The sequence below is a fragment of the Rhinatrema bivittatum genome, chromosome 4 (genome assembly GCF_901001135.1).
Source record: "Rhinatrema bivittatum chromosome 4, aRhiBiv1.1, whole genome shotgun sequence".
In the NCBI taxonomy this organism is placed as follows: Eukaryota; Metazoa; Chordata; class Amphibia; order Gymnophiona; family Rhinatrematidae; genus Rhinatrema; species Rhinatrema bivittatum.
Window position 1 is genome coordinate 84,965,817 of NC_042618.1, and position 24,732 is coordinate 84,990,548.

Consider the following 24,732-nt stretch of genomic DNA (forward strand, 5'->3'; position numbering starts at 1 on the left):
AATATTCCATGAAGTTAGCATGTAGCACATTTAAGACTAATCGGAGAAAATTCTTTTTCACTCGACGCACAATAAAGCTCTGGAATTTGTTGCAAGAGGATGTGGGTGGTGCAGTTAGTGTAGCTGGGTTCACAAAAGGTTTGGATAAGTTCTTGGAGAAGTCCATTAACTGCTATTAATTAAGTTTACTTAGGGAATAGCCACTGCTATTAATTGCATCAGTAGCATGGGATCTTCTTAGTGTTTGGGTAATTGCCAGGTTCTTGTGGCCTGGTTTGGCCTCTGTTGGAAAGAGGAGGCTGGGCTTGATGGACTCTTGGTCTGACCCAGCCTGGCAATTTCTTATGTTCTCTCCTCATGGTCCATGACCAGCCTCTTCAGGTTGTGTAGGGTGCGCAGTGGGACATGGTGGTCCGTGACCAGCCCTCGTGGCTATGTAGGGTGCCCTGAGGGGCAGTGCCTAAGTCTCCGAGTTTCCTGAGTCTTCATTCTTTTCTGAGTATCCTGAGTCCACGTCTGATCTTCATCCACGTCTGAGCGTTTTCATCTGAGTTCCAAGTATCCTTGCCTCGTCAGAGTTCCAAGTTCCCTCATCTTTTCCTAGTCTTCAAGCCTAGTCCAAGGTTCGAATTCCTGCCTTGTTCCAAGTTCCAGTACCATCTCCTGTTTTCGAACTATGTCCGTCCTGTCGCATCTGCTGCTCCCATGTGGCAGTTCTGAAAGGGCTATTGAGTAGCCGGAGGGCTACCCCAGAGACCAGCATCACGTTGCTGGGTCTCTTCTGGTGCGTTCAGGTTAAGAACATAAGAAAATGCCATACTGGGTCAGACCAAGCGTCCATCAAGCCCAGCATCCTGTTTCCAACAGGTTCAGCAGAGGTTAGGACTCCGGTGGTCAGCCTGTCCTGCCCATGCTTGGACACGACTTGCCTGCCTCGCCGCTTCCACGGAGCTCCTCCCTGCAGTTGCGCCGTGGTCCAAGGGCACACGAATCTCCCCGGAATTGGGACCGCTCCCTAGCACTCCCTCAACACTTGAACCTTTAATTGTCCGGTTTAAGCAGGATCACAAAATTAAAGGGATTGCAGTTGGTGATCAAGAATTAAGCTTATGCTCTTTGCAGACGATATAATGATGGCAATTGCAAACACCAAGGATTCTTTACCAGGGATTTTGGATATTAAGCTTTATGGCAGCTTCTCTGGTTTAAAATTAAATTTCAGTAAATTAGAAGTTTTTGATATGGGAGGTGGTTTAAAGGATAATTGGCCGGACTTCCCAATTAAGTGGGCTGAGGTTACCATTAAGTATCTAGGTATTAGAGTGCACAGTAATACTCAAGAGTGCTAGAAATATAATATTGCTCCTTTGTTAATGGAGTTTAGGAGAAAGTTAGATAGTTGGATGCGAATAGCTCTAATGAAAATGATTCTTATTTCTAAGCTCCTATATGAGTTACAAATGGTGGCTTTCCTACTTTTGAATAAAAAGATAAATCGGAATCATTAATAAGATGTATTCCAATTTCTTTTGCAGTTTCTGTAGGGCAAGATTATCAATAATTAGATTGATGGTGCCTATACTAGAAGAGGGAATGGATTTTTCTAATATCAGGTTGTATAACATGGCAAGTCTTCTAGGAATTCTGAAAGATTGGTTGGTGGGTAACCCAAAAAATTTTGCTTATAGACTGGAGGTAGGCTATGCAATGCCATTGCATTTGAAATATATGCTGCACGCTCATTCGGAGACTCTTTCACTTCATATCTCAAGGTCTATGACTTTTCGTTCTATTAGAATGGGTTGGAGGCTACTACGTAGTTTGCTGAAGTTAACTTGGGATAGATCATATTGTTTACCTTTGACAGGCAATCCAAGATTTGAACAAGAGAATATGTACAAAGTGTTCAAGCAATTACAGAAGCTAGGTTTAGGCGAGATTCAACCATTTATTATCAGTCACAGGTCAAATGTTTTCATTTACGCATTGTATCAATCATTTATTTATTTTTACAGAGAAAGATAAATCTGCATATATGCAACTACATAGCTACATTACTTCTAGCTGCTCCCTGCACAAATGCCCATATTCCAATATACCTTTTCAAAGATTCTTAAGATTAATTAGAAAACAAAGGGATCTCTATCAATTATCTACAAATTTCTTCATGAGAATTAGCACTATAAGGTTCTTCATTGTTTAGCAAATGTTTGGTCGGTGGATTTACAGTGTGAATTAACAAATCACATTTATTCCTGTTTGTCTCATGCAGAAGGCTACTTCAGGAACTGTACTTTAAAGTAGTCCATAGAATTATATTTTGGCCACTTTAGACTTTCAAGGTAAAAATTACATAATCTGCTCAATGCGTAAAATGTTCACAGGACAATGCATCTCTTCTGGGAATGCAGGTTGATACAGCCCTTTTGGCAAGGTATATTGATGTTCTTTACCAGCTTATTTTCAATTTCTCTTCCTTGGTCAGCAGCCTTCTGTATTTTGGGTCACTATGATGGGCTGTGCCACATTAAACGATCTACAAAGTTGTTAATGCTGAAGGGCTGTCTACAAGCATTGACATGTATACTGAAAGTGTGACTGAGTGCTCAAGGTCCTGAATTTATTAGTTGGAAATCTGCAGTGTGGGACCTCTGTTTATTGGAAAGAAAAACAGCGTTATTGAGTTCCATCAAAACACAAGGTCTTTTTCAAGACATATGGACTGATTTCTTAGTTGTGATTCCTGAGGAAGTAAATAAGAAATCACATTAGTATATATATTTGTCCAACAGTTTTCCTATTACTTGAATCAGTATCCATTTTTCTTTGGATTATTCTTTGCTATTTTTGTATACTGGTTCTTCATAGTTCTTCACCTTCACTATATTCGTAATAATTTTGCATAATGGATTGTCATAGTGTTGTATTACTATTATTGTTTTATGTTTCAGGAGGTACTTAACATGGGAAGGGGGTGGGTTTAGTAATAAAATAGTTGTTGGTCTCTGACTGTAAACCTGAATATGTACTGTTCTGTCTGTATTTGCTTTGTGCTATGTTGTACATTTGAAAATCTCAATAAATATAGAATTTTAAAAACCCCACAAAAAAACCCATGTCATTTGTTTTCACAAGCGGTTATCAGCATGTCCTTGTCTTTTCAGTAGCTGGCATCCCAACAGCATATCACATGAGGCAAATTCACACTGGCACCTATGCTACTGGAAGAGAAGTGGCAGCTCAGCCATTGCTGGGAGGAATAGTTACAGTCTCTGCACGGGAGCACAACAGAATCCACTTAGTCACTCACAAGCAAGACCAATGAACTGTAACTAGGTATCAGAATTACTCTGAAGAGGGCAATCCCTTTGAATGAAGTATAGTTGAAAAGCATGTGGTCAGGGAGGCCACAACTGTGGTAAAGCTTCAGAAGTCACTATGCTGCTGGTACTTCCTGCAGCATTAATGCAGGAGTAACCAACCTTTACTTTCAATGCACCTACAGGGATGTTAAAATTTTTGTAAAAAAATGGTACTTATACAAGAGAGCAGTTTGGAATTATAGGAAAGGATTCTGGAGCTGGATCCCAGAATCTATAAAAAAAAAAAAAACAAAACAAAAACTAAAAAAAGTTCCAAAACATGGAATAAATATTCAAAAGAATGAATGAATTTTGAATTGTTTGTGTGTTAAGCTTAAGGAACTTTTCTGGCTGAAGGTCGGAGATCGGGAACTCAGTAACACCACTGCATTCTTTTGGGTTTGCACTGTGATCCAGGAACTGAGCCAGCAGGATGTTAGAACCGAGGAGCTCCATAGTCATCTGGCATCCTTTCAATGTTGTACCTGAAAGTCAAAAATAGAGACAGGATAAAAAGATCCAGTGACACACACCAAATTATAAGAAAATTATTCCTTACCTGCTAATTTTCATTCCTGTAGTACCGCAGATCAGTCCAGACAGTGGGTTGTGTCTCCCTTCCAGCAGGTGAAGTCAGAGAAAAGCTTGAAGGGTGCTCTCTTATAGCCTGGAGCACCCTCTGCGTCCCTTCAGTATTGAGTATGTCAAAGCAAGAAGAAACCATGGAATGGATCAAGTAAATCAACCTCAAACTGTAACTATGTACAAGAATGTTTTGATTAGAAATTGTAGTGAGAACAAACTTGCAAAAGGAACCATTGGCAATACATGAACAGTCCTCATACTGTTAATCATTTGCGCTGATATTCAAAAGTACTGTGTAGACTATCCCAAAACCCCTATCTACTCTTAGGGTGGAGTCTGGACTGATCCGCGGTACTACAGGAATGAAAATTAGCAGATAAGGAATAATTTTCTTTTCCTTGTACGTACCCGGATCAGTCCAGACAGTGGGATGTACCAAAGCTTCCCTACATAGGGTGGGCCCCGGATAGCCCTGCTCGAATTACCTGAGCGCTAAAGGAGCCAAAACCCGGTGATTGGAGATTTAAGCGATAGTGACGTGCAAAGGTGTGCAACAATTTCCAGGTAGCTGCTCTGCATATGTCCTGCCGCGAGACTGCCTGGCTTTCTACCCAGGAAGCTGCTTGAGAACGGAGTGAAAGAGCCTTGATGCGCTCTGGAGGTGGCCGACTAGCACCAACATATGCTGAAGAGATTGCTTCCTTTAAGTAGTGAGCAATTGTGGTTTTAGAAGCCTTGTTCCCTCTTTTTGGTCCACACCACAAGACAAAGATGGTCTGATAGGTGGAATTCATTCGAAAGCTCCAGATATCGAATTAGGACGTGCTTGACATTGAACCGTCTAAGTTCTCTGGGATCCTCGTCAGAGAAGGATGGTAGTTCCACCGAATGATTCAAATGAAAGGCCTAGACCACCTTTGGCAGGAAAGATGGAACTGTGCTCAAGGATAGTCCCGAATCTGTGAAACGGAGGGAAGGCTCCCTGCATGACAAAGCTTGAAGCTCCAAGATCTGACAGGCAGAAAAGATGGACACCAGGAAAACTATCTTCAGAGTGAGGTCTTTGAGGGTAGCTCTTCTCAGTGGCTTGAAAGGAGACCCACCTAGATTACAAACTCCTTTAGAAATCAGACTATATCAGGATGTGACGAAAGAGGTGCTCCATCCAGGTGACGGACTAGGAAACCAAGGGCCTCCACCTGAACCCTCAGGGAATTGTTTGACAACCCCTTCTCCAGGCCTCGCTCTAAGAAGGATAGCATCTGGACTACTAAAGCGCAATATGGAGATACATCTGTGGATTCACAGCAGGCCTCAAAGACTTTCCACACCCGCACGTAGGAGGTGGAAGTGGAAGTCTTCCTAGCCTTCAGGAGGGTCAAAATAACATCCTCCGGGTAGCCCCGTCTCCTCAACCTGCACCTCTCAAAAGCCAGGCCGCAAGACAGAAGCGATCTGCCCGGTCAAAAAATACAGGACCTTAACGCAGAAGGTTGGGACGATGTCCCAGGCGGAGAGGTGTATCTACTGCAAGGTTGACTAGCTCTGCAAACCACGGTCTTCATGGCCATTCCGGCGCCACTAGAATTACAAAACCTTGGTGAAACTCTATTCTTTGAAGCACCTTTCCCACCAGGGTCCATGGCGGGAACACGTAAAGTAGGAGGTTTCGCGGCCATGGGAGGGACTAGGGCAGAGCTTTCCAAAGTGTGTGTCGCGACACTTTACTGTGTCGCCTGCAGTGTGCCGGTGTGTCGCGCAAGCCCGGTGCACGTGACACACCGGCAAGTGGGAGCCAATGCGGCCGCCGGTGGACCTCATCCCACTGGCGGCTGAGCAGTGAAGTTTTGCTCGGCTGGGCTGGGCTGTGCCGAGGACGCACAGCAGGAAGATCGGAAGGGCCTGGTGAAGCTCACGTCACCAAGACCCGAAGAAAAAGTCACGTCTAAACGTGCAGGTGCTCCTCCTCCTTCCTCCTGCCCACGCTGCCCCGGAAGACAAATGTTGCCGGAGCCGCACGGGCAGGAAGGAGATGGAGCATCTGCCGCGTGCAGAAGAGGAGCAGCGGACTGAGAAGAGGAGGAGGCCCGGTAGCAGGGTCCCCACGTGGATTGGCCCGCGAAGATCAGGGCCGCCGCTGCCTCGGATCGGCTCGTGAAGATCAGGGCCGCCGCTGCCGCGGATCGGCCCGTGAAGATCAGGACCACCACGGATCGGCTAGTGAAGATCAGAGCCGCTGCAGAGCCCATCCTGCAGCGACCTGTGAAGAGGAGGCCCAGAGGTAAGAGAGAGGCGGAGGGCCCGTAGAATGCGTGTATGAGATGAGTTGAGAGATTGTGTGTCTGTGCATGCATGAGATGAGTTGAGAGATTGTGTGCTTGTATGAGATGGCAAAAGAAAGAGAGGGGAGTCTGCCTTTAGTGTGTGCATGTGTATGAATGGGAGTCTGCCTGGGGGTGTATGTGTGTGTGAATGCATGGGTGCCTACCTGAGGGTGTGTCTGTGTATGAGAATGTATGGGTGTCTTCCTGGGGTTTGTATGTGTGAGAATAGGTGCCTGCCTGTGTGTGGTGTATGTGTGTGTGTGAGAATGAATTGGTGCCTGCCTGGGGTCTGTGTGTGTGAGAATGAATGTGTGCATGCCTGGGGGATAGTGAGTGAGTGAGTGAGTGAGTGGTGTGAAAATGAATGGGAGCCTGCCTGGGGGTCAGTTTCAGTGTGTGTGAATGACTGGGAGCTTGCCTGGGTGTGTGTGTTTGTATGAGAATGATTGGGAACTTGCCTGGGTGTGTGTTTGTGTGTATGTGAGGGAGCCAGAGAGTGTGAGAGCATGAGTGTGTATGAGAAAATCCAGGGGAGTAAGAGTTTGTGTGGGGGGTGTGTGTGGAGGGGGAGAGAGTGTCTTAGAGCCTGAGAGTGTGTCAGTGTCTGTGAGAGCGAGAGGTTATGGTGGGTATAAGAGCATGAATGTGTATGTATGTGACAGTATATGTAACAGTGTCTGTGAGAGCGAGAGGTTATGGTGGGTATAAGAGCATGAATGTGTATGTATGTGACAGTGTATGCGTGAGAGAGAATGGACATGTGAGTATGTGTGAGAGAGAGAGGATAACCTCTTAATCCTCTGGACAGCAGGGGCTTTTTAAAATCCTTATTAGTTTTAATTATTGGGTGTTGTTTGATATATGTGCTGTTTTGAAATATTTTATTGGTGTTTGGGAAATTGTAAAAAATGTATATGATTTTAATTAATAGAAATTCTATTTATCAGTACTTTTAAAATATTCTTTTATTAGTATGGTTTTACTATTATAACTGATGCTTTATGTTTCTTGATTTTATTTGTCTTATGAGGAATGGTGGTTCTGTTTTTCCATTGGTAATACACAGAGTCTGGTTAGTTTTTGTCTAATTTGTGCTCCTTTATTTTGTATTCTGGATTTGATGAGGGTCTGTCTCTGCTCCTTGTGTGTGTGACCATGATGAGAGATTCTGCTAGCATAGGGATCTATAGCAATCTGGTTTGTTTTGTTTCTTCAGTAGGTGGTGTATTGGTATTCTAGGACCCAGTGTAATATTTACCCTTGCTTTTTCACAGGTAGGGTTATTGTTGTTTGAGTCCTTGGTGTTATTTCTGTTGTGTTACAATGGGATTGCAGTTTAGATTTTGAGTGTCTTTTTTGCGAGGTTTTGTATTAGTTCACAATATGCCTGGCAGTGGAAGGTGTTTGTGCTGCTGTTACTGTGAGGTGACACCAGCATTTGAAAATATCTTTTAGTATGATGAGCTGTAAGGGAAACATCCAAGCTCCATTGTTTGGGGGGAATTCAGTGGATGCACAGAGTTACAGAACTGGAGGTGCAGGATTTATATTGACATTCTGTCCCTTCCTATAAATTCCAGTCTTCACTCTCATAGCCATATAGAATTAGTTGAATGAGGCTATCAAATAATTATATAGTGTGAAACTGGCCAGCTTTTTAAAATTACGCAGAAGACCCTTTGGACTTTCTTATTAACACCAAATATTCAAAAGCTGTGTTCATCCCATCAAGCTCATATATCTCATTAAAGAGGTAAATTGAATAACACAATAACGTTGTTTTATTATTGTTATTCATAAATTATAACAATAACATTAATCTTGGAATATTATATATTTTTAATATAAATGAAAGGTTTTCACAAGATAAGTTGTGTCGTGAATCATTTTATTATGTATGTATTTAAGGAAACATACATAAATTGTCGAAATACATTTCGTTCATTTAACCTTTAACCTTTGGTTTGCTAGTAGACTGAATTACTGTGTCCCGAAATTATGTTTGTCTAAAAAGTGTGTCACCAACATGAAAAGTTTAAAAAGCTCTGGACTAGGGCATCCACTCCTTCCGCGCCGTGCTCCCTTCTGCGACTGAAGAGCGCAGAGCCTTCGCATTCTTTTGAGTGGCCATCAGATCCAGATGGGGAGTCCCCCACTGGGCGAAGAGGAGAGCCACTGCTTTCTCAGAGAATTCCCACTCTCCGGGATCTGTGTGTTGACAGCTTAAGAAATCCGCTTGGACATTGTCCACTCCTGCTACGTGGGATGCTGCCAGGCGGGAGAGGTGGAGTGCCGCCCACGCCCTTAACTTGTCCGTCTCCTGAGAGACATGGCGGCTCTTTGTTCCTCCTTGATGTTGATGTACGCTACTGTAGTGGCGTTGACGGAGAGTATCCTTACGGCTTGGCGATGAACTAGGGGGAAGAAATGCTTCAAAGCAAGACGAACCACTCTGGTTTCGAGACGATAGATTGGCCACGTCACTTGCACTGACGTCCATCGTCCCTGTGCAGACTGCGTTTGACACACAGCTCCCCATCTGGAGAGGCTGGCATCCATGGTGATGATCACCCACTGTGGGATCTCTAAGACCACTCCCTGCAGCAAGTGATCCAGACTGAGCCACCAGCTCATGCTGTCCTTGGCAACTTCCGGCAGCGGAAGGAGTGCTTGGAACTCCTGAGACACTGGCTTCCAGTGGGAGAGTAACGTCCTCTGCAAAGAACATAAGAAATTGCCATGCTGGGTCAGACCAAGGGTCCATCAAGCCCAGCATCCTGTTTCCAATAGAGGCCAAACCAGGCCATAAGAACCTGGCAATTACCCAAATACTAAGAAGATCCCATGCTACTGATGCCAGTAATAGCAGTGGCCATTCCCTAAGTAAACTTGATTAATAGCCGTTAATGGACTTCTCATCCAAGAACTTATCCAAACCTTTTTTGAACCCAGCTACACTAACTGCACTAACCACATCCTCTGGCAACAAATTCCAGAGCTTTATTGTGCGTTGAGTGAAAAAGAATTTTCTCCGATTAGTCTTAAATGTGTTACTTGCTAACTTCATGGAATGCATCCTAGTCCTTCTATTTTTCGAAAGTGTAAATAACCGATTCACATCTACTCGTTCAAGACCTCTCATGATCTTAAAGACCTCTATCATATCCCCCCTCAGCTGTCTCTTCTCCAAGCTGAACAGCCCTAACCTCTTCAGCCTTTCCTCATAAGGGAGCTGTTCCATCCCCTTTATCATTTTGGTTGCCCTTCTCTGTACCTTCTCTATCGCAACTATATCTTTTTTGAGATGCGGCGACCAGAATTGTACACAGTGTTCAAGGTGCGGTCTCACCATGGAGCGTAACGTCTCCATCCTGAAATGTGGAATCCTGAGGGCCCTATTTACCATCTTGAGATCCAGGATTGGCAGAAGGAGTCTTCCTTTTTGGGGACGATGAAGTAGACGGAATAATGGCTTAACCCTTGCTCCTTCGGGGGCAACGGGAGGATGGCACCTAAGTCCATGAGCCAGTCCAGCGTCTGACGTACATAAGAACATATAGGAAACTGCCATGCTGGGTCAGACCAAGGATCCATCAAGCCCAGCATCCTGTTTCCAACAGAGGCCAAACCAGGCCACAAGAACCTGGCAATTACCTGGCAATTACCCAAACAACTCCGTACTACACGTTTCTTCACTGGGCCGCAGAGAGAGAAGAGAAACCTGTCCCTTAGGGGGTCGAGCAAATGCTGAGGAATATCCAGAACCCATCGGTCTGAGGTAATTTTGACCCACTCCTCCTAGAAGAGGTAGAGACATCCCCCTATCCTGGGGTCAAAGAGTGGGCTGGCAATTCTTCATTGGGAAGATTTGGAAGAGGCCCCCTGAGGGAGGCTGTCTCGAGCTGGTCTTCGACCGTGAAAGGAATAAGACTAGGACTGCGACCGTGAGGAGGAAGGAGGTCTTTGAGAGGCCGGTCTTGACTGTTGAAAATGCTGCTAACCCCAGAATCGGCTTCTAGTAGAATTTAATGTCCTGGAGGTCAAAGGACGATCCTCTGGCAGCTTATGCATCTTGTTCTCTTCCCAGGGATTTGATGAGTTGTTCAAGATCTTCATCAAACAGTAATTTGCCTTTGAAGGGGAGAGATCCCAGCTGAGTCTTATACGAAGAATCAGCTGACCAATTACGGAGCCAGAGGAGACGCCTGGCAGAGACTGCTGATACCATTGATCTGGCCAGGACGCGAAGTAAGTCTTATAGCGCATCCGCTTCATAAGCTAGTACCACCTCTAGGCATTCCGCTTGTGGCAGGTCTTGAGCACTGAGCAGCTGTTGGACCCATCTGAGACCTGCACGCCGCATTAAAGAGCTGCACACTGTGGCTCTTATCCCCAAGGCTGATACCTCAAAAACCCTTTTGAGGTAGACTTCGAGCTTCCAATCCTGGAGGTCTCGGAGGGCGGCTCCACCTGTGACTGGAATGGTAGTCCTTTTTGTGACCGCCATTACTGACACGTCTACCTTGGGGACTTTGAGGAATTCTAGGAATTCCTCTGGGAGAGGATAGAGCTTGTCCATAGCCCTTCCTACTCTCAGACTAGACTCTGGCGAATCTCATTCTCTGGATAACAATTGAAGGAGCATAGGATGAAATGGAAATGTTTTTGCTGGTGGACGCATTCCGGCAAGGACGGGGTCCCCTTTTGTGGCCCCCCCATACTGGTACCAGGTGGATCCTGTGGAGCCTCAATATCCAACTCTGCTAGGACATGGAGGATGAGAGGATCAAGTTCATCCCTCTGAAACAGGTGTAAAACCCTAGGGTCATCCCCTTCCATGTGCCTGTGAGAAGTCAGATCATCCTGAAGGATCCTGCTGGGGGACCACCCTGAATCAGGAGGATCTCTGAGGAGATGCAGTGGACCCTGAGGAACTGCCACGGACTGCAGAGGATCTGTCAATCTAATCACCTTAGGAAGAGGATGGACTACCAACATTCACCCCTGGAAGTCAGAGAAGGAAAAATTACAAAACCTTACCAAATCTACTCTGAAAAATGCCAGGTAACACTGCTACCAGTTCTGCCTGCAAGTTTGGAAGTGACTGAGAAGCCAGAAACCCATTTTTTTTTTTAAACTTGATCCATCCAGACAGTGAAAGAATTTAAGAAGGAATGAGAGAGAGAAATCTAAACTTCTATCCTGCTGTAGCTGAAGTGGGGAACCGCATGTTCTGCAACCTTCATCTGCTGGAGTCAGAGAAATACTGAAGGGACGCAGAGGGCGCTCCAGGCTATAAGAGAGCACCCTTCAAGGTTTTCTCTGACTCCATCTGCTGGAAGGGAGACACAACCCACTGTCTGGACTGATCCTGGTACGTACAGGGAACCAGGATTTCAAATTCTACGATTTCTCTCCCCTTCACTCCCATCCAAGCTTATTTTTTTGTTTTACAGTAGGCATAGCAGGATGAGAGTGTCCATATCAACTCAAGGGGTCGTTCTTAATTTCTGCATAATGATGGGGAAATATGAACAGTAAACAATATAGCAAAATACCAGTATACCTGGTTTCTCCTTTAAATACCTTTAGTCCAGCTATCATACCACAAAGGGCTAAATAATTTTGTAGGACCACTACTCGTAGGGTCAAGGTATTTTACCAGACTCTTTTTACGGTTTTAGATCCGTTTTGCTTTATATATATTTTTTGTGAATTTTTTAGTAATTTTTTCTTAGAAATTTTTCCATACGTTTTCATGAATTTTCCTTTCCAAAATGATGAAAGCTCCAAAAGATCACATTTAAAGTTAAAGTCAACGTAAATGGCACAGTCACTTTTTTAATCCCAATAACAAAACAATTTCTGCAGTGATACTCATCTGCACAGCCCAACACGATCGCGTTTCGGACCCCCACTCTTAAGGTCCTGCTTCAGGGGAAAAGACTTCCATGTTTATTCCGTGACATTCCCAGGGCAATCATCAACGAATCATTTTTCTACTCCAATAGCTGTATCCATCCAATGTTACAGATGCGATCCCGGCTTGGGTTCGCCTTTCTTTGAACCACAGCTCTCAACTGGATGCCTTTTCAAGAACTAACACCGGAAGTTCCTCCTACAAGAATATACCCCGATAAATCGGACTCAGTCTCCAATCAGGTCGGGTTATTTCTTAACTTCCTTTACCCTAGGTTTCTTTCACGTTGTGCCTTAACGTGAGACCGGAAGTGATGTCAAATAATTACCCTGGATTCGCCCCCACATGATGGACGAATCCCTGTCTTCAATTAGGTCTTGTTTTTTTTGACTGCCACAAGTTTCTTGTTTTCTATCACGTCGTGTTTTAACCGCAAATCTCCACCACGTCCGTATACGTCAGTCTTTTAAAATCCACATAGTCTCCTATCCAGTCCGCTTACAAACACTCGCTCACGGCGAAAAAGCTATTTATAAACCACTCATAACAACCTTTTCCTTAAATTATTCAGATCCTATAAATCGTAGATACCCAATCCTTGTAGAAACCCAGGTCTTATTTTTTCTTCTTAACTGTCTCAGATTTCTAGTTTACTGTAATATCATCCAGCTTGTCTAAAACTTAGAACACCATTTTCAATATTGCATCATTATTCCCAACCAATTGAGCCACAATAATGCACCTCTACACCATACCTAAAATCTGGCACAATATCAGAAAGCACACAAAACCTGCAATTCAGCACATCGCACGACAACAAAGACTTTTACCAATAATGATCTCACCGATAACACAATTCCTAGGACTCTCTCTGTTTACCTTAACACTATTCAACGCTCAGTCTCTCTCCAAAAAAATGGACATCCTCAGTGACTACCTCATAGAAGTCAATCCAGATATCTGTGCAATTACAGAGACATGGCTAAAACACACAGATACTGTACTCACAAAGCAGCTGCCCATACAATCTTACGACTTATTCTCTGTCCCCAGACCCAAAAAAAGAGGTGGGGGACTCCTCCTTGCAGCAAAAAAAGGACTTAATATAACCCTACAACTTACCAACTCCTCCAATAAAATAGAATTCTCCCTCTTTAAATCCGAACAAATCCAAATAGCTTTAGTCTACGCACCACCAGGAACCTTAGAATTAGATCCCTCTCTACTGATTGAACTTATAGCCAAACACATAAACGCCGACAAACCTGCTATAATCCTCGGAGACTTTAATTTACACGTAGATGCTGCTCCACAATCCATCAACTGCCAAACACTCCTTTCCTCACTCAACCATTTGGGCTTTACTCAAATTATCAACAGTCCTACCCACAAGGCTGGCCACACTCTGGACCTCATCTTTATTAACGAACCCTTTAACATTCATACCAACCCCACTTGCTCACCAGTTCCATGGTCAGACCACAGAGTCATCCAAACAACCCTCAGGATCAACATCCCACCTCCTCAAACCACTACCAAATCCACTATCCATTTCAGGAAACCATGCTCCCCAGACATACTCAGCGAAAAGATGTCCGAAGCATTAAACCAACTAGATCTCACAGACGCAACAACTGCAACTACCTCATGGATCAATATTAACAACAATATTGCAGATCAAATCTGCCCAACCACAACCAAAACTATACAACCTACATTAGACAATAGAAAACCTTGGTTTACACCCGAACTTAAATCCCTAAAACAATCTCTTAGAAAAAAAGAACAATGCTGGAGAAAAAACCCAACCGCTTCAACACATGCCATCTACAAATCCCTCCTCAACACCTACAGGACTACCATCCTTAGAACAAAGAAAGAATTCTATGCAAAAAAAATACACCACTTCATTTTCGACTCAAAGGCTCTCTTCTCGTACGTCTCCTCTTTAACTAAACCATCTCCTCCTACTATCCCAGACCACCAAGCTCTCAACAAAGCAAACGAACTAGCCAACTACTTCAAGACAAAAATCACCAACCTTACACAATCAATCACATCCAACAGCCTTACCCTTACACACCATCTCACAGCCTTGCCACAACTAAACACAAGCCTGGATTCATTCGAGCTCACTTCTTCACTGGAGATTGAAAACACACTCAAAAAACTCAAACCTTCCTCCCACCCATCAGACCCATTACCAACAAATCTCCTCATCGCCATACCAAACACCATCTCAAAACCAATTGCAGAAATTATCAACACATCCCTTTCTCAAGGTTTAGTTCCTAACCAGTTAAAATTAGCAATCCTGAAACCACTACTAAAGAAACCAAACGCTTCCCCATCAGACCCAGCTAATTTCAGACCCATCGCAAACTTACCACTCATCGCCAAACTGATGGAAAAAATTGTCAACAAGCAACTGTCAGATTTTTTGGAAGAACATAATATTCTATCCCCGGCTCAATATGGCTTCCGAAAACGCCTAAACACCGAATCGCTCCTACTATCTCTCACGGACACAATACTAGTTAATCTGGAGAAAAAACAATCCTACCTGCTGGTTCTTCTAGATCTTTCTGCTGCGTTTGATACGGTAAACACTCTACTCTAATAGACCAACTAGCCAACATAGGGATCAAAGGCACAGCGCTCAGATGGTTTCATTCCTTCTTAAGCAACAGATTCTACAAAGTAAGGATAAACAACAAAGAATCGCATCCAATCCTTACTGAGCAAGGAGTCCCGCAAGGATCCTCACTTTCACCCACCCTCTTCAATATCTACCTCCTCCCTCTCTGCCATCTACTCTCAAACCTCAAGCTTTCTCATTACCTTTATGCAGACGACATACAAATCCTTCTTCCGATTACAGAATCCCTTCAAAAAACGATCACTTACTGGAACGAATGCCTTCAGCCTATTAAAAATTTACTCTCAAGCCTCAACTTAGTATTGAATGCTAATAAAACCGAAATGCTCATTGTCTCCCAGGATCCACTCACAATCTCTTCCAGCCTCTCTCTACCAAACGCAAATATCACGTTCTCACCTGACGTCAGAGACCTTGGAGCATGGCTAGACAACCATCTAAACCTAAAAAAGTTTGTAAATAATACCACAAAGGACTGCTTTTACAAACTGCAAGTCCTCAAAAAACTTAAACCCCTCCTTTACTTCTCCGACTTCAGGCTAGTACTACAATCCATCATTCTTTCTAAGCTCGACTATTGCAACTCCCTGCTTCTAGGAATACCCACCAACACTATCAAATCATTACAGATGGTTCAGAATTCAGCGGCTAGAATACTAACAAGCACTAACAAAAAAGATCATATCACCCCAATCCTTCGTAATCTACATTGGCTTCCCATTAAACAAAGGATACTCTATAAGGTACTCACTATCATCCACAAAGCGACAAACAAACTAGCTCCCATCACATTAACCTCTCAACTCCAACCGCACACGTCTTCCAGACCAATCAGAAGCGCATACAGAGGAACACTGCATGCTCCGCAAATAAAATCTTCATTGAGCAAACGAGCGATTTCTTCAGCAGGCCCCCACCAGTGGAACATGCTTCCCCCAGATCTAAGATTAGAAACTAGTCACCAAGAATTCAAAAAAAGACTTAAGACCTTTCTTTTCAAACAAGCCTTCCCAGACGCTTAATTCTACTCTGACGGACAGACATCCTATATATTAGGTATCTCCTAATCATGGACACCACACCAAGTCCTTTTTTAAGACTCTGCAACGGAACAACTATCTTTGAGTTCAAAAAATTCATTTCTATATATATATTTGGCACTGTTAATACGCCTTTATTCTACATTAAATAGTTATACTGCTTATATTAAATAATATAATTTTTATGTATTACCAGTTAAACTATAATTTATTTTATCACTATGTTAAATTGTCATCTAGTTAAATTGTCATCTAGTATTACCAGTTAAACTATAATATTTATTTATCACTATGTTAAATTGTCATCTAGTTATATTGTTCCATATGTTCTACTGTTCTATGTAAAGCTCCGCTCTCTGTTGGGCAGTTCATTGTTTTATGTAAACCGGAGTGATTTGTAGTCGCTACAAGAACTTCGGTATATAAAAATTAAAAATAAATAAATAAATACTTAGACCGCTTTCAGCTAAATAACTGCAATTCTCCACCACGTCAGTGTGCGTCCACTCTCACACCAATCTTTTCTTTAAATTGAGGGGATCCCGATCAGAATTACCAAGTCATACACAGTGCACTGCAATGATATCATCTTTTCCAATCTCAGATGATTCCACCTTTCCACCAAGATGGCTTTCAATTGGGGAGTACACATCATTCCACCTTTCCACCAGAACTGCTTTAAATTAGGGAGTACCAATTGATTTTCTTGTTCAGCCCTTATGGGTCCATTGATTTTAATGTATAAATCCAGTAAAATTCTCGTCTATTTAAGCGATATTGGATATCTCCACCCCTGCAGTTCGGACGTATTTTTTCCACAATCAGCCATTGTATATCAGAAAAGCCATGTTCATGTTGTACACAATGCTGTACTAGTGGGGTCGCCATTTTAGACTTGTTTAAGCAGCTTCTGTGCTCTATTAGTCGAGTGCGAATTCTTCTCTTCGTTCTCCCCACGTAGATCAAGCCACACGGGCATTGAACAACATATATAAGACCCTCAGATTCACATGTTGTCGAAGACCTAAGCCTTACTGTCATATTCAAATGTGGTACACACCACTGTTCACCAGTCCAAGAGAGGGCACACATATCACAATATCCACATGGTCGATGGGACCCAGTTCCCGTGCTTTCTATCATCGAGATGAAGGTGGAATGAACCACCATGTCCCGCACATTTTGGCCCCTAAAGAACGCGAATCTTGGACCTGTCTGAAACACTTCATGTAAAGCAAACACCTGCCAGTGAGTGCGGACCACATTTACTACTGCCTGGATTTGAGCAGAATATCTTAGAGTGCATGTCAATCGGTGGGAAAAAGGTCGTTGTTGGTACTGTAGCAGTAAGGATCTGTTTGCAAACAGAGCCCTTTTAAAGGCTCTTTTTAATACAGATCTTGGGTAACCTCGTTGAACGAATCTCTCAAACAAGTCCAATGCTTGAATGCGGAACTCTGCATCAGTTGAGCATATATGCCGTAGGCGAAGAAATTGAGAAATGGGTAACCCATCCTTCAATCTGACCGGATGGAAACTGGAATACCGCAGAAAATTATTTCGATCCGTATCTTTGCGGTACAAAGTTGTACTTAGCTTGTTACCTTCACGCCTAACCCATATATCCAAAAAGGCAATGGATGTCTGATTATGATCATAATGAGCAGTAAACTGAAGATGGGGATCCAAATCATTAAACCACCACAAAAAAATTTGAAGATCCTCAAGGGATGATAACCAAATGAAAAAAATGTCTATGTAACGTTTGTACGCGTTAAGGCACGACGTGAAAGAAACCTAGGGTAAAGGAAGTTAAGAAATAACCCGACCTGATTGGAGACTGAGTTCGATTTATCGGGGTATATTCTTGTAGGAGGAACTTAGAAACATAGAAATGACGGCAGAAGAAGACCAAATGGCCCATCTAGTCTGCCCAGCAAGCTTCACACATTTTTTTCTCTCATACTTATCTTTTTCTCTTAACTCTTGGTTCTATTTCCCTTCCACCCCCACCATTAATGTAGAGAGCAGTGATGGAGCTGCATCCAAGTGAAATACCTAGCTTGATTAGTTAGGGGTAGTAGGGGTAGTAACCGCTGCAATAAGCAAGCTACACCCATGTTTATTCCCTTTACCCAGACTATGTCATACAGCCCCTATTGGTTGTTTTTCCTCTCTCCTGCCGTTGAAGCGGAGAGCCATGCTGGTTATGCATTGAAAGTGAAGTATCAGGCCCTTTTGGTTTAGGGTAGTAACCGCCGTAACAAGCCAGCTACTCCCTGCTTTGTGAGTGCGAATCCTTTTTTTTTTTCTTCTCCCCTGCAGTTGAAGCTATTCTGGATATGCGTGAAGCCTCAGCTTTTCTTATTCCCCTGCTGTTGAAGCAGAGAGCTATGCTGGAAATGCTTGATGTATCAGCCTTTCTCCCATGCCATGAAGCAGAGAGCCATGCTGGATATGCATCGAAAGCGAAGTATCAGGCACATTTGGTTTGGGGTAGTAACCGCCGTAATAAGCCAGCTACTCCCCGCTTTGTGAGTGCGAACCCTCTTTTCTTCTCCCCTGCCGTTGAAGCAGAGAACTATGCTGTATATGCTTGGAAAGTGAAGTATTAGGCTTATTTGGTTTGGGGTAGTAACCGCCGTAACAAGCCAGCTACTCCCCTCTTTGTGATTGCAAATCCTTTTTTCCACATTTCCTCTTGCCGTTGAAGCTTAGAGCGATGTTGGAGTCACAGTAAGCATCTGTATGTTTATTTAATAAGGGTATTGTCTCCGGTGTTAGTTCTTGAAAAGGCATCCAGTTGAGAGCTGTGGTTCAAAGAAAGGCGAACCCAAGCCGGGATCGCATCTGTAACATTGGATGGCTACAGCTATTGGAGTAGAAAAAATGATTCGTTGATGATTGCCCTGGGAATGTCACGGAATAAACATGGAAGTCTTTTCCCCTGAAGCAGGACCTTAAGAGTGGGGGTCCGAAACACGATCGTGTTGGGCTGTGCAGATGAGTATCACTGCGGAAATCGTTTTGTTATTGGGATTAAAAAAGTGACTGTGCCAATTACGTTGACTTTAACTTTAACTGTGATCTTTTGGAGCTTTCATCATTTTGGAAAGGAAAATTCATGAAAACTTATGGAAAAATTTCTAAGAAAAAATTACTAAAAAATTCACAAAAAATATATATAAAGCAAAACGGACCTATAACCGTAAAAAGAATCTGGTAAAATACCTTGACCCTATGAGTAGTGGTCTTACAAAATTATTTAGCCCTTTGTGGTATGATAGCTGGACTAAAGGTATTTAAAGGAGAAACCAGGTTTCTCACAGGACAAGCAGGATGGTTGTCCTCACAAATGGGTGACATCGAGGATGGAGCCCACCACGGAAAACTTCTGTCAAAGTTTAAACAGAACTTTGACTGGCCCCTACTGGGCATGCCCAGCAAGGCACTGACCCTGCAGCCAGCAGGGGTCTCCCTTCAGTCTTCTTTTTTTCCGCGCAGCAGTTGCCACGCGGTGAAAGGAGCTCTCTAACCACGTTCCTGACAGGAATTTGGAAATTAATTTCCTAAGAAAATTTGCCCCTCAGGGGTCTCCCTTCGACAAATTTTTAGTCATCTTACGGAACCCGGTAAGTTTTTTGCCTTTTTCCATCGACTACCGTCGAATTTGGCCCTTGAGGCCTGTTGGCACTTACCGATCCCCAGCCTAAATTTTGGCTTCAGGCCATGGCAACGGGGTTCCGCCGTTGTCCGGATTGTACCCGGACTATGTCCATCACAGACCCCCACAGGGTTTGTGTGATGTGTTTGGGTAGTGAGCATGATGTCCTGACTTGCACCAAATGTGCCTTAATGACACCCAAGGGTCGCAAAGCCAAGATGGAGAAGATGGGGCTCCTCTTCCATGCACCCACCCCAACGCCATCGATAGCATCGACGTCATCGGAACCGGCACCGAAGTTGTACCATCATCGTCAACCCTCCGGTGACCGTCCGCCATCGATCGCTTCTCGGCCGTCGACTCCCGTCCCTTCCCCGGATGGGCGAGGGGATCGGAAGGAAAAGCACCGCTATCGACGGCACAAATCTCGGCCTGTCGAGGATCCACAGCCATCGACCTCTGCTCAAGCCGAGCCACCGACAAAGAAGCCGCGAACAGACCGGACACCCTCCACGTCTCGTTCGCAGGCATCGAGGAAACCCTCACCCTCCCGGGGTGCGGGGGCCGTGATCCCACCGGTTACGGTGGTCCCTCCGGCCCTGCCTCAGCCTCCCTCTCCCGTCGAGCCGGGTATGGTTACCCCTGGTCTCCGGGCAGAACTGGACCGGCTGGTCCAGGAGGCCATCGAGAAAGCGATGAAGAAATTGCAACCTCCATCGGCACCGTCTCCGGCACCGGTTCCAGTGCCGCCCCCGGCACCGACACCGGCACCGGCTTCGCCACCGAGGAGGGAACCGACCACCGAGCCGTTGATACAAGCGCTAGCACCGCTACTGAGCCGTATGGAGGCGCTCATGACGGCCCTTCCATCGGTGATTCCAGTGCCATCGACAACACCACCGTCTCCGACTGGATTTTCATCGGCAGGAGAAACACCGTTCCGGATTCCCCCTTCCGGGGTGGTTCCATCGGTGCCTTCTGGTATATCTCCACCGATATATCCTTCGGTTCCATCCATTCCACGCCAGGCACCGATTCCATCGACAGCACCGAAGCCATCGATGCCATTTCTGGTTCCACCTACGGCACCGATTCCACCTCGGTTTCCATCGATGCCTTTAGAGCCTCAGCCAGGTCCATCAGGGTTACAAACCCCACTTGATCCCTACGATACCTGGGGTGATGATGATGATACATCTTCTGACACGGATTTGCCTTCGCCTCCATCTCCTACAGAGAGTAGAAAAAGATCTCCTCCTGAGGATCTATCTTTCATTAATTTTGTGAAAGAGATGTCAGAAGTTGTACCTTTTCAACTACAATCTGAAGCTGATGACAGACACCAGATGATGGAACTCCTTCAATTTCTGGATGCTCCAAAAATCATCGCTTCCATCCCTATACACCAGGTGTTTTTGGATCTGCTCAAGAAAAACTGGGAATCTCCTTCATCAGTGTCCCCAGTTAACAAAAAAGCTGACTCCACCTACCTTGTCCAGTCAGCACCAGGTTTCCAAAAACCTCAACTGGATCATCGCTCTGTTGTGGTTGAGTCCGCGCAGAAGAAGGCCAAGCGTCTTAAGCCACACTCTTCTACCCCGCCTACCAGGGACAACAAGTTCCTAGATAGTGTTGGACGGAAAGTCTATCATGGAGCTATGTTGATTTCACGCATAGCTTCATATCAACTTTATATGACTCAGTACAACAGAGCCATCCTTAAGCAGATGCAAGACTATGCTGACACGTTACCAGACCAATACCAACCGCAGCTTCAAGCCCTTCTTCACAAGGGATTTGAGGCAGGGAAGCACGAGATTAGGACTGCCTACGACATATTCGATGCTTCCACAAAAGTTTCAGCCACAGCCATCTCAGCCAGACGTTGGGCTTGGTTAAAATCATCCAACCTTCGCCCAGAGGTTCAGGATCGTCTTGCTGATTTACCCTGCTTAGGCGATAATTTGTTTGGAGAGCAAATTCAGCAGATTGTGGCGGAGTTAAAAGACCACCATGAGACGTTGAAACAACTCTCATCTGTCCCACCTGAGCTGACCTCCAAGCAACCGCAAAAGAAAGACTCTAAGAAGTCATTCTTTCGACCACGCCGTTATTACCCTCCATCGGCCAGGCCTCGTCCAGCTCGATCCTCTACTAGGCCTCAGCCGCGTCAGCCTAGGAAACAAAGGCCTACTGTAGCCCCTCCTCCTGGGCCTGCGGCTGGCCTTTGACTCCCCTGTAGGGAACACATGCCAAACCCCTCTTCCGGACATCCCTGTAGGAGGTCGACTGTACCATTTTCTACAACCATGGTTGCAGATCACCTCAGATCAGTGGGTGCTAACAATTATCGCACAGGGTTACCACCTCAACTTCATAACTCTTCCGGCAGACTCCCCGCCTCTTCAAGCGTGGAGTCTATCCACCCATTTGGCTCAATTACAACAGGAAGTATCTCTTCTTCTGCAATCAAATGCTATAGAACCCGTTCCTCCCTCTCAACGAGGCAAGGGATTCTATTCCAGATACTTCCTAATACCAAAGAAATCGGGGGGACTACGTCCCATTTTGGACCTTCGAGCCCTCAACAAATACCTTCAAAAAGAGAAGTTCAAAATGGTAACCCTAAGCGCGCTGCTCCCTCTGCTACAAAGAGGGGATTGGCTGTGCTCTCTCGACCTCAAGGACGCTTATACCCACATTGCGATCACACAATCCCATCGCAAATATCTGCGGTTTCTAGTTGGCCACGACCATTATCAATACCGTGTCCTCCCTTTCGGTCTAGCTTCTGCCCCACGAGTCTTTACCAAATGTCTCGTAGTGGTAGCAGCATTCCTCAGGAAGGAAGGTGTCCACGTCTACCCATACCTGGACGATTGGCTAATCAGGGCCTCCACCCAACAGATAGCTCAATCCTCCCTAAAATTGACAATTCAAACACTCCTTTCCTTAGGGTTTCTCGTCAATTACGAGAAATCTTGCTTAGTCCCGTCTCAAACCTTATCCTTCATTGGAGCAGACTTGGACACCTTGCAGGCAAAGGCTTACCTTCCTCTTCAGAGGGTCCACACCCTAATATCCCTGGCTCGCCAGCTCCAGTCTCAGAACACTGCCACGGCTCGCCAGTTCCTCATTCTCCTAGGACACATGGCATCCTCGGTTCAAGTCACTCCCATGACCCGACTAGCCATGAGAGTAACACAATGGACTCTACGACACCAATGGATTCAAGCTTTTCAGCCTCTGTCCTCCATAGTCACAGTCACACAAGCGCTGCGCCTATCCTTAACCTGGTGGACGACTCAGGTCAACCTCCTTCAGGGCTTACCCTTTCTTCCACCGGATCCGCAAGTAATCCTAACCACCGACGCTTCTCACATCGGTTGGGGAGCCCATGTGGACGACTTTCAAACCCAAGGGTTATGGTCCAACGAGGAAGCCGAACACCAGATCAATTTCCTGGAACTTCGCGCAATCCGCTATGCACTCCGAACTTTCAAAGATCATCTATTCCATCAGATAATCTTAATCCAGACGGACAACCAAGTGGCCATGTGGTACATAAACAAGCAGGGAGGCACAGGCTCCTTCCTTCTGTGTCAGGAAGCTGCGCAGATCTGGGCGGAAGCCCTCTCCCACTCCATGTACCTCAGGGCCACTTACCTGCCGGGAGTAGACAATGTATTGGCAGACCAGCTGAGCCGTGTCTTCCAACCGCACGAGTGGTCACTCGATCCTCTGGTAGCGACCTCTCTGTTTCACAAGTGGGGTTCTCCCCGCATAGACCTCTTTGCGTCCCCTCAGAACCACAAAGTGGACGATTACTGCTCTCTCATTCGGAGCCAGCACTCTCGGCCGAGGGATGCATTCTCCCTCAAGTGGACAACCGGTCTGCTCTATGCATTCCCTCCACTTCCTCTTGTGTCAAAGACTCTCGTGAAGCTACGCCAGGACGGGGGAACCATGATCCTGATAGCACCTTACTGGCCACGCCAAGTATGGTTTCCAATACTCCAGGATCTCTCCATCGGCAGGCACATTCCTCTGGGAAAGGACCCGCATCTGCTCACTCAAAACGACGGATGCCTCCTCCATCCCAACCTCCAAGCCTTGTCCCTGACGGCATGGATGTTGAAAGGTTAGTCCTTCAGCCTTTCAACCTTTCAGATTCCGTTTCTCGGGTCCTGATAGCTTCACGAAAGCCTTCCACAAGAAAGTCTTACTCATACAAATGGAAAAGGTACACATCATGGTGCACTTCTCAGTCCCTTGATCCCCTTTCCTGTCCAATCTCCAAATTCTTGGACTATTTATGGCATCTCTCTGAATCAGGTCTTAAAACCTCTTCTATCAGAATGCATGTCAGTGCGGTAGCCGCCTTCCATAAAGGTGTACAGGGTGTCCCTATTTCAGTACAACCCCTAGTAACCCGTTTTCTTAAAGGCTTGCTCCATCTGAAGCCACCCTTACGTCCTCCGGCCCCATCTTGGGACCTTAACCTGGTTCTTGGTCGTCTAATGAAACCTCCTTTCGAACCTCTGCACTCCTGTGAGTTAAAGTATCTCACATGGAAAGTGTTATTCCTTTTGGCTATCACTTCAGCTCGCAGGGTTAGTGAATTGCAGGCCCTAGTTACCTATCCGCCTTACACTAAGCTCCTGCAGGACCGGGCGGTACTCCGCACTCACCCTAAATTTTTACCTAAGGTAGTTTCTGAGTTTCATATTAATCAATCCATCATACTACCTATCTTTTTTCCCAGGCCCCACTCCAACTCCGGGGAACAGACTCTGCATACCCTAGACTGCAAACGAGCTCTAGCTTTTTATCTAGACCGTACAGTTGCTCACAGGAAGAGCACTCAATTATTTGTCTCTTTTCATCCTAACAAGTTAGGACATCCTGTGGGTAAGCAGGCTCTTTCCTCCTGGTTGGTGGACTGCATTTCTTTTTGCTATCAGCAAGCTGGCATTCCTTTTCAAGACCGTGTTAAAGCACACTCTGTGAGGGCCATGGCGACGTCAGTGGCACACCTTCGATCGGTGCCGCTTCCTGACATCTGCAGGGCTGCAACCTGGAGTTCTCTCCATACCTTTGCAGCCCACTATTGTTTGGACAAAGCTGGAAGACAGGACTCCATCTTCGGCCAATCTGTCTTGCGTAACCTTTTTCCAA

The 24,732-nt window shown here is 45.2% G+C and overlaps 1 protein-coding gene across 1 annotated transcript in view; it reads right to left on the reverse strand.

Annotated features, from left to right (window-relative positions):
• Nucleotides 1-1,928: 1,928 nt before the first annotated feature.
• Nucleotides 1,929-24,732, reverse strand: part of FCF1 (FCF1 rRNA-processing protein) — a 75,832-nt gene continuing 53,028 nt past the window's right edge. The window contains exon 8 of the mRNA XM_029598431.1: nt 1,929-3,847. Coding sequence (XP_029454291.1) covers nt 3,799-3,847 — 49 coding nt within the window. The 3' untranslated portion in view covers nt 1,929-3,798. The remainder of the gene's footprint in view (nt 3,848-24,732) is intronic.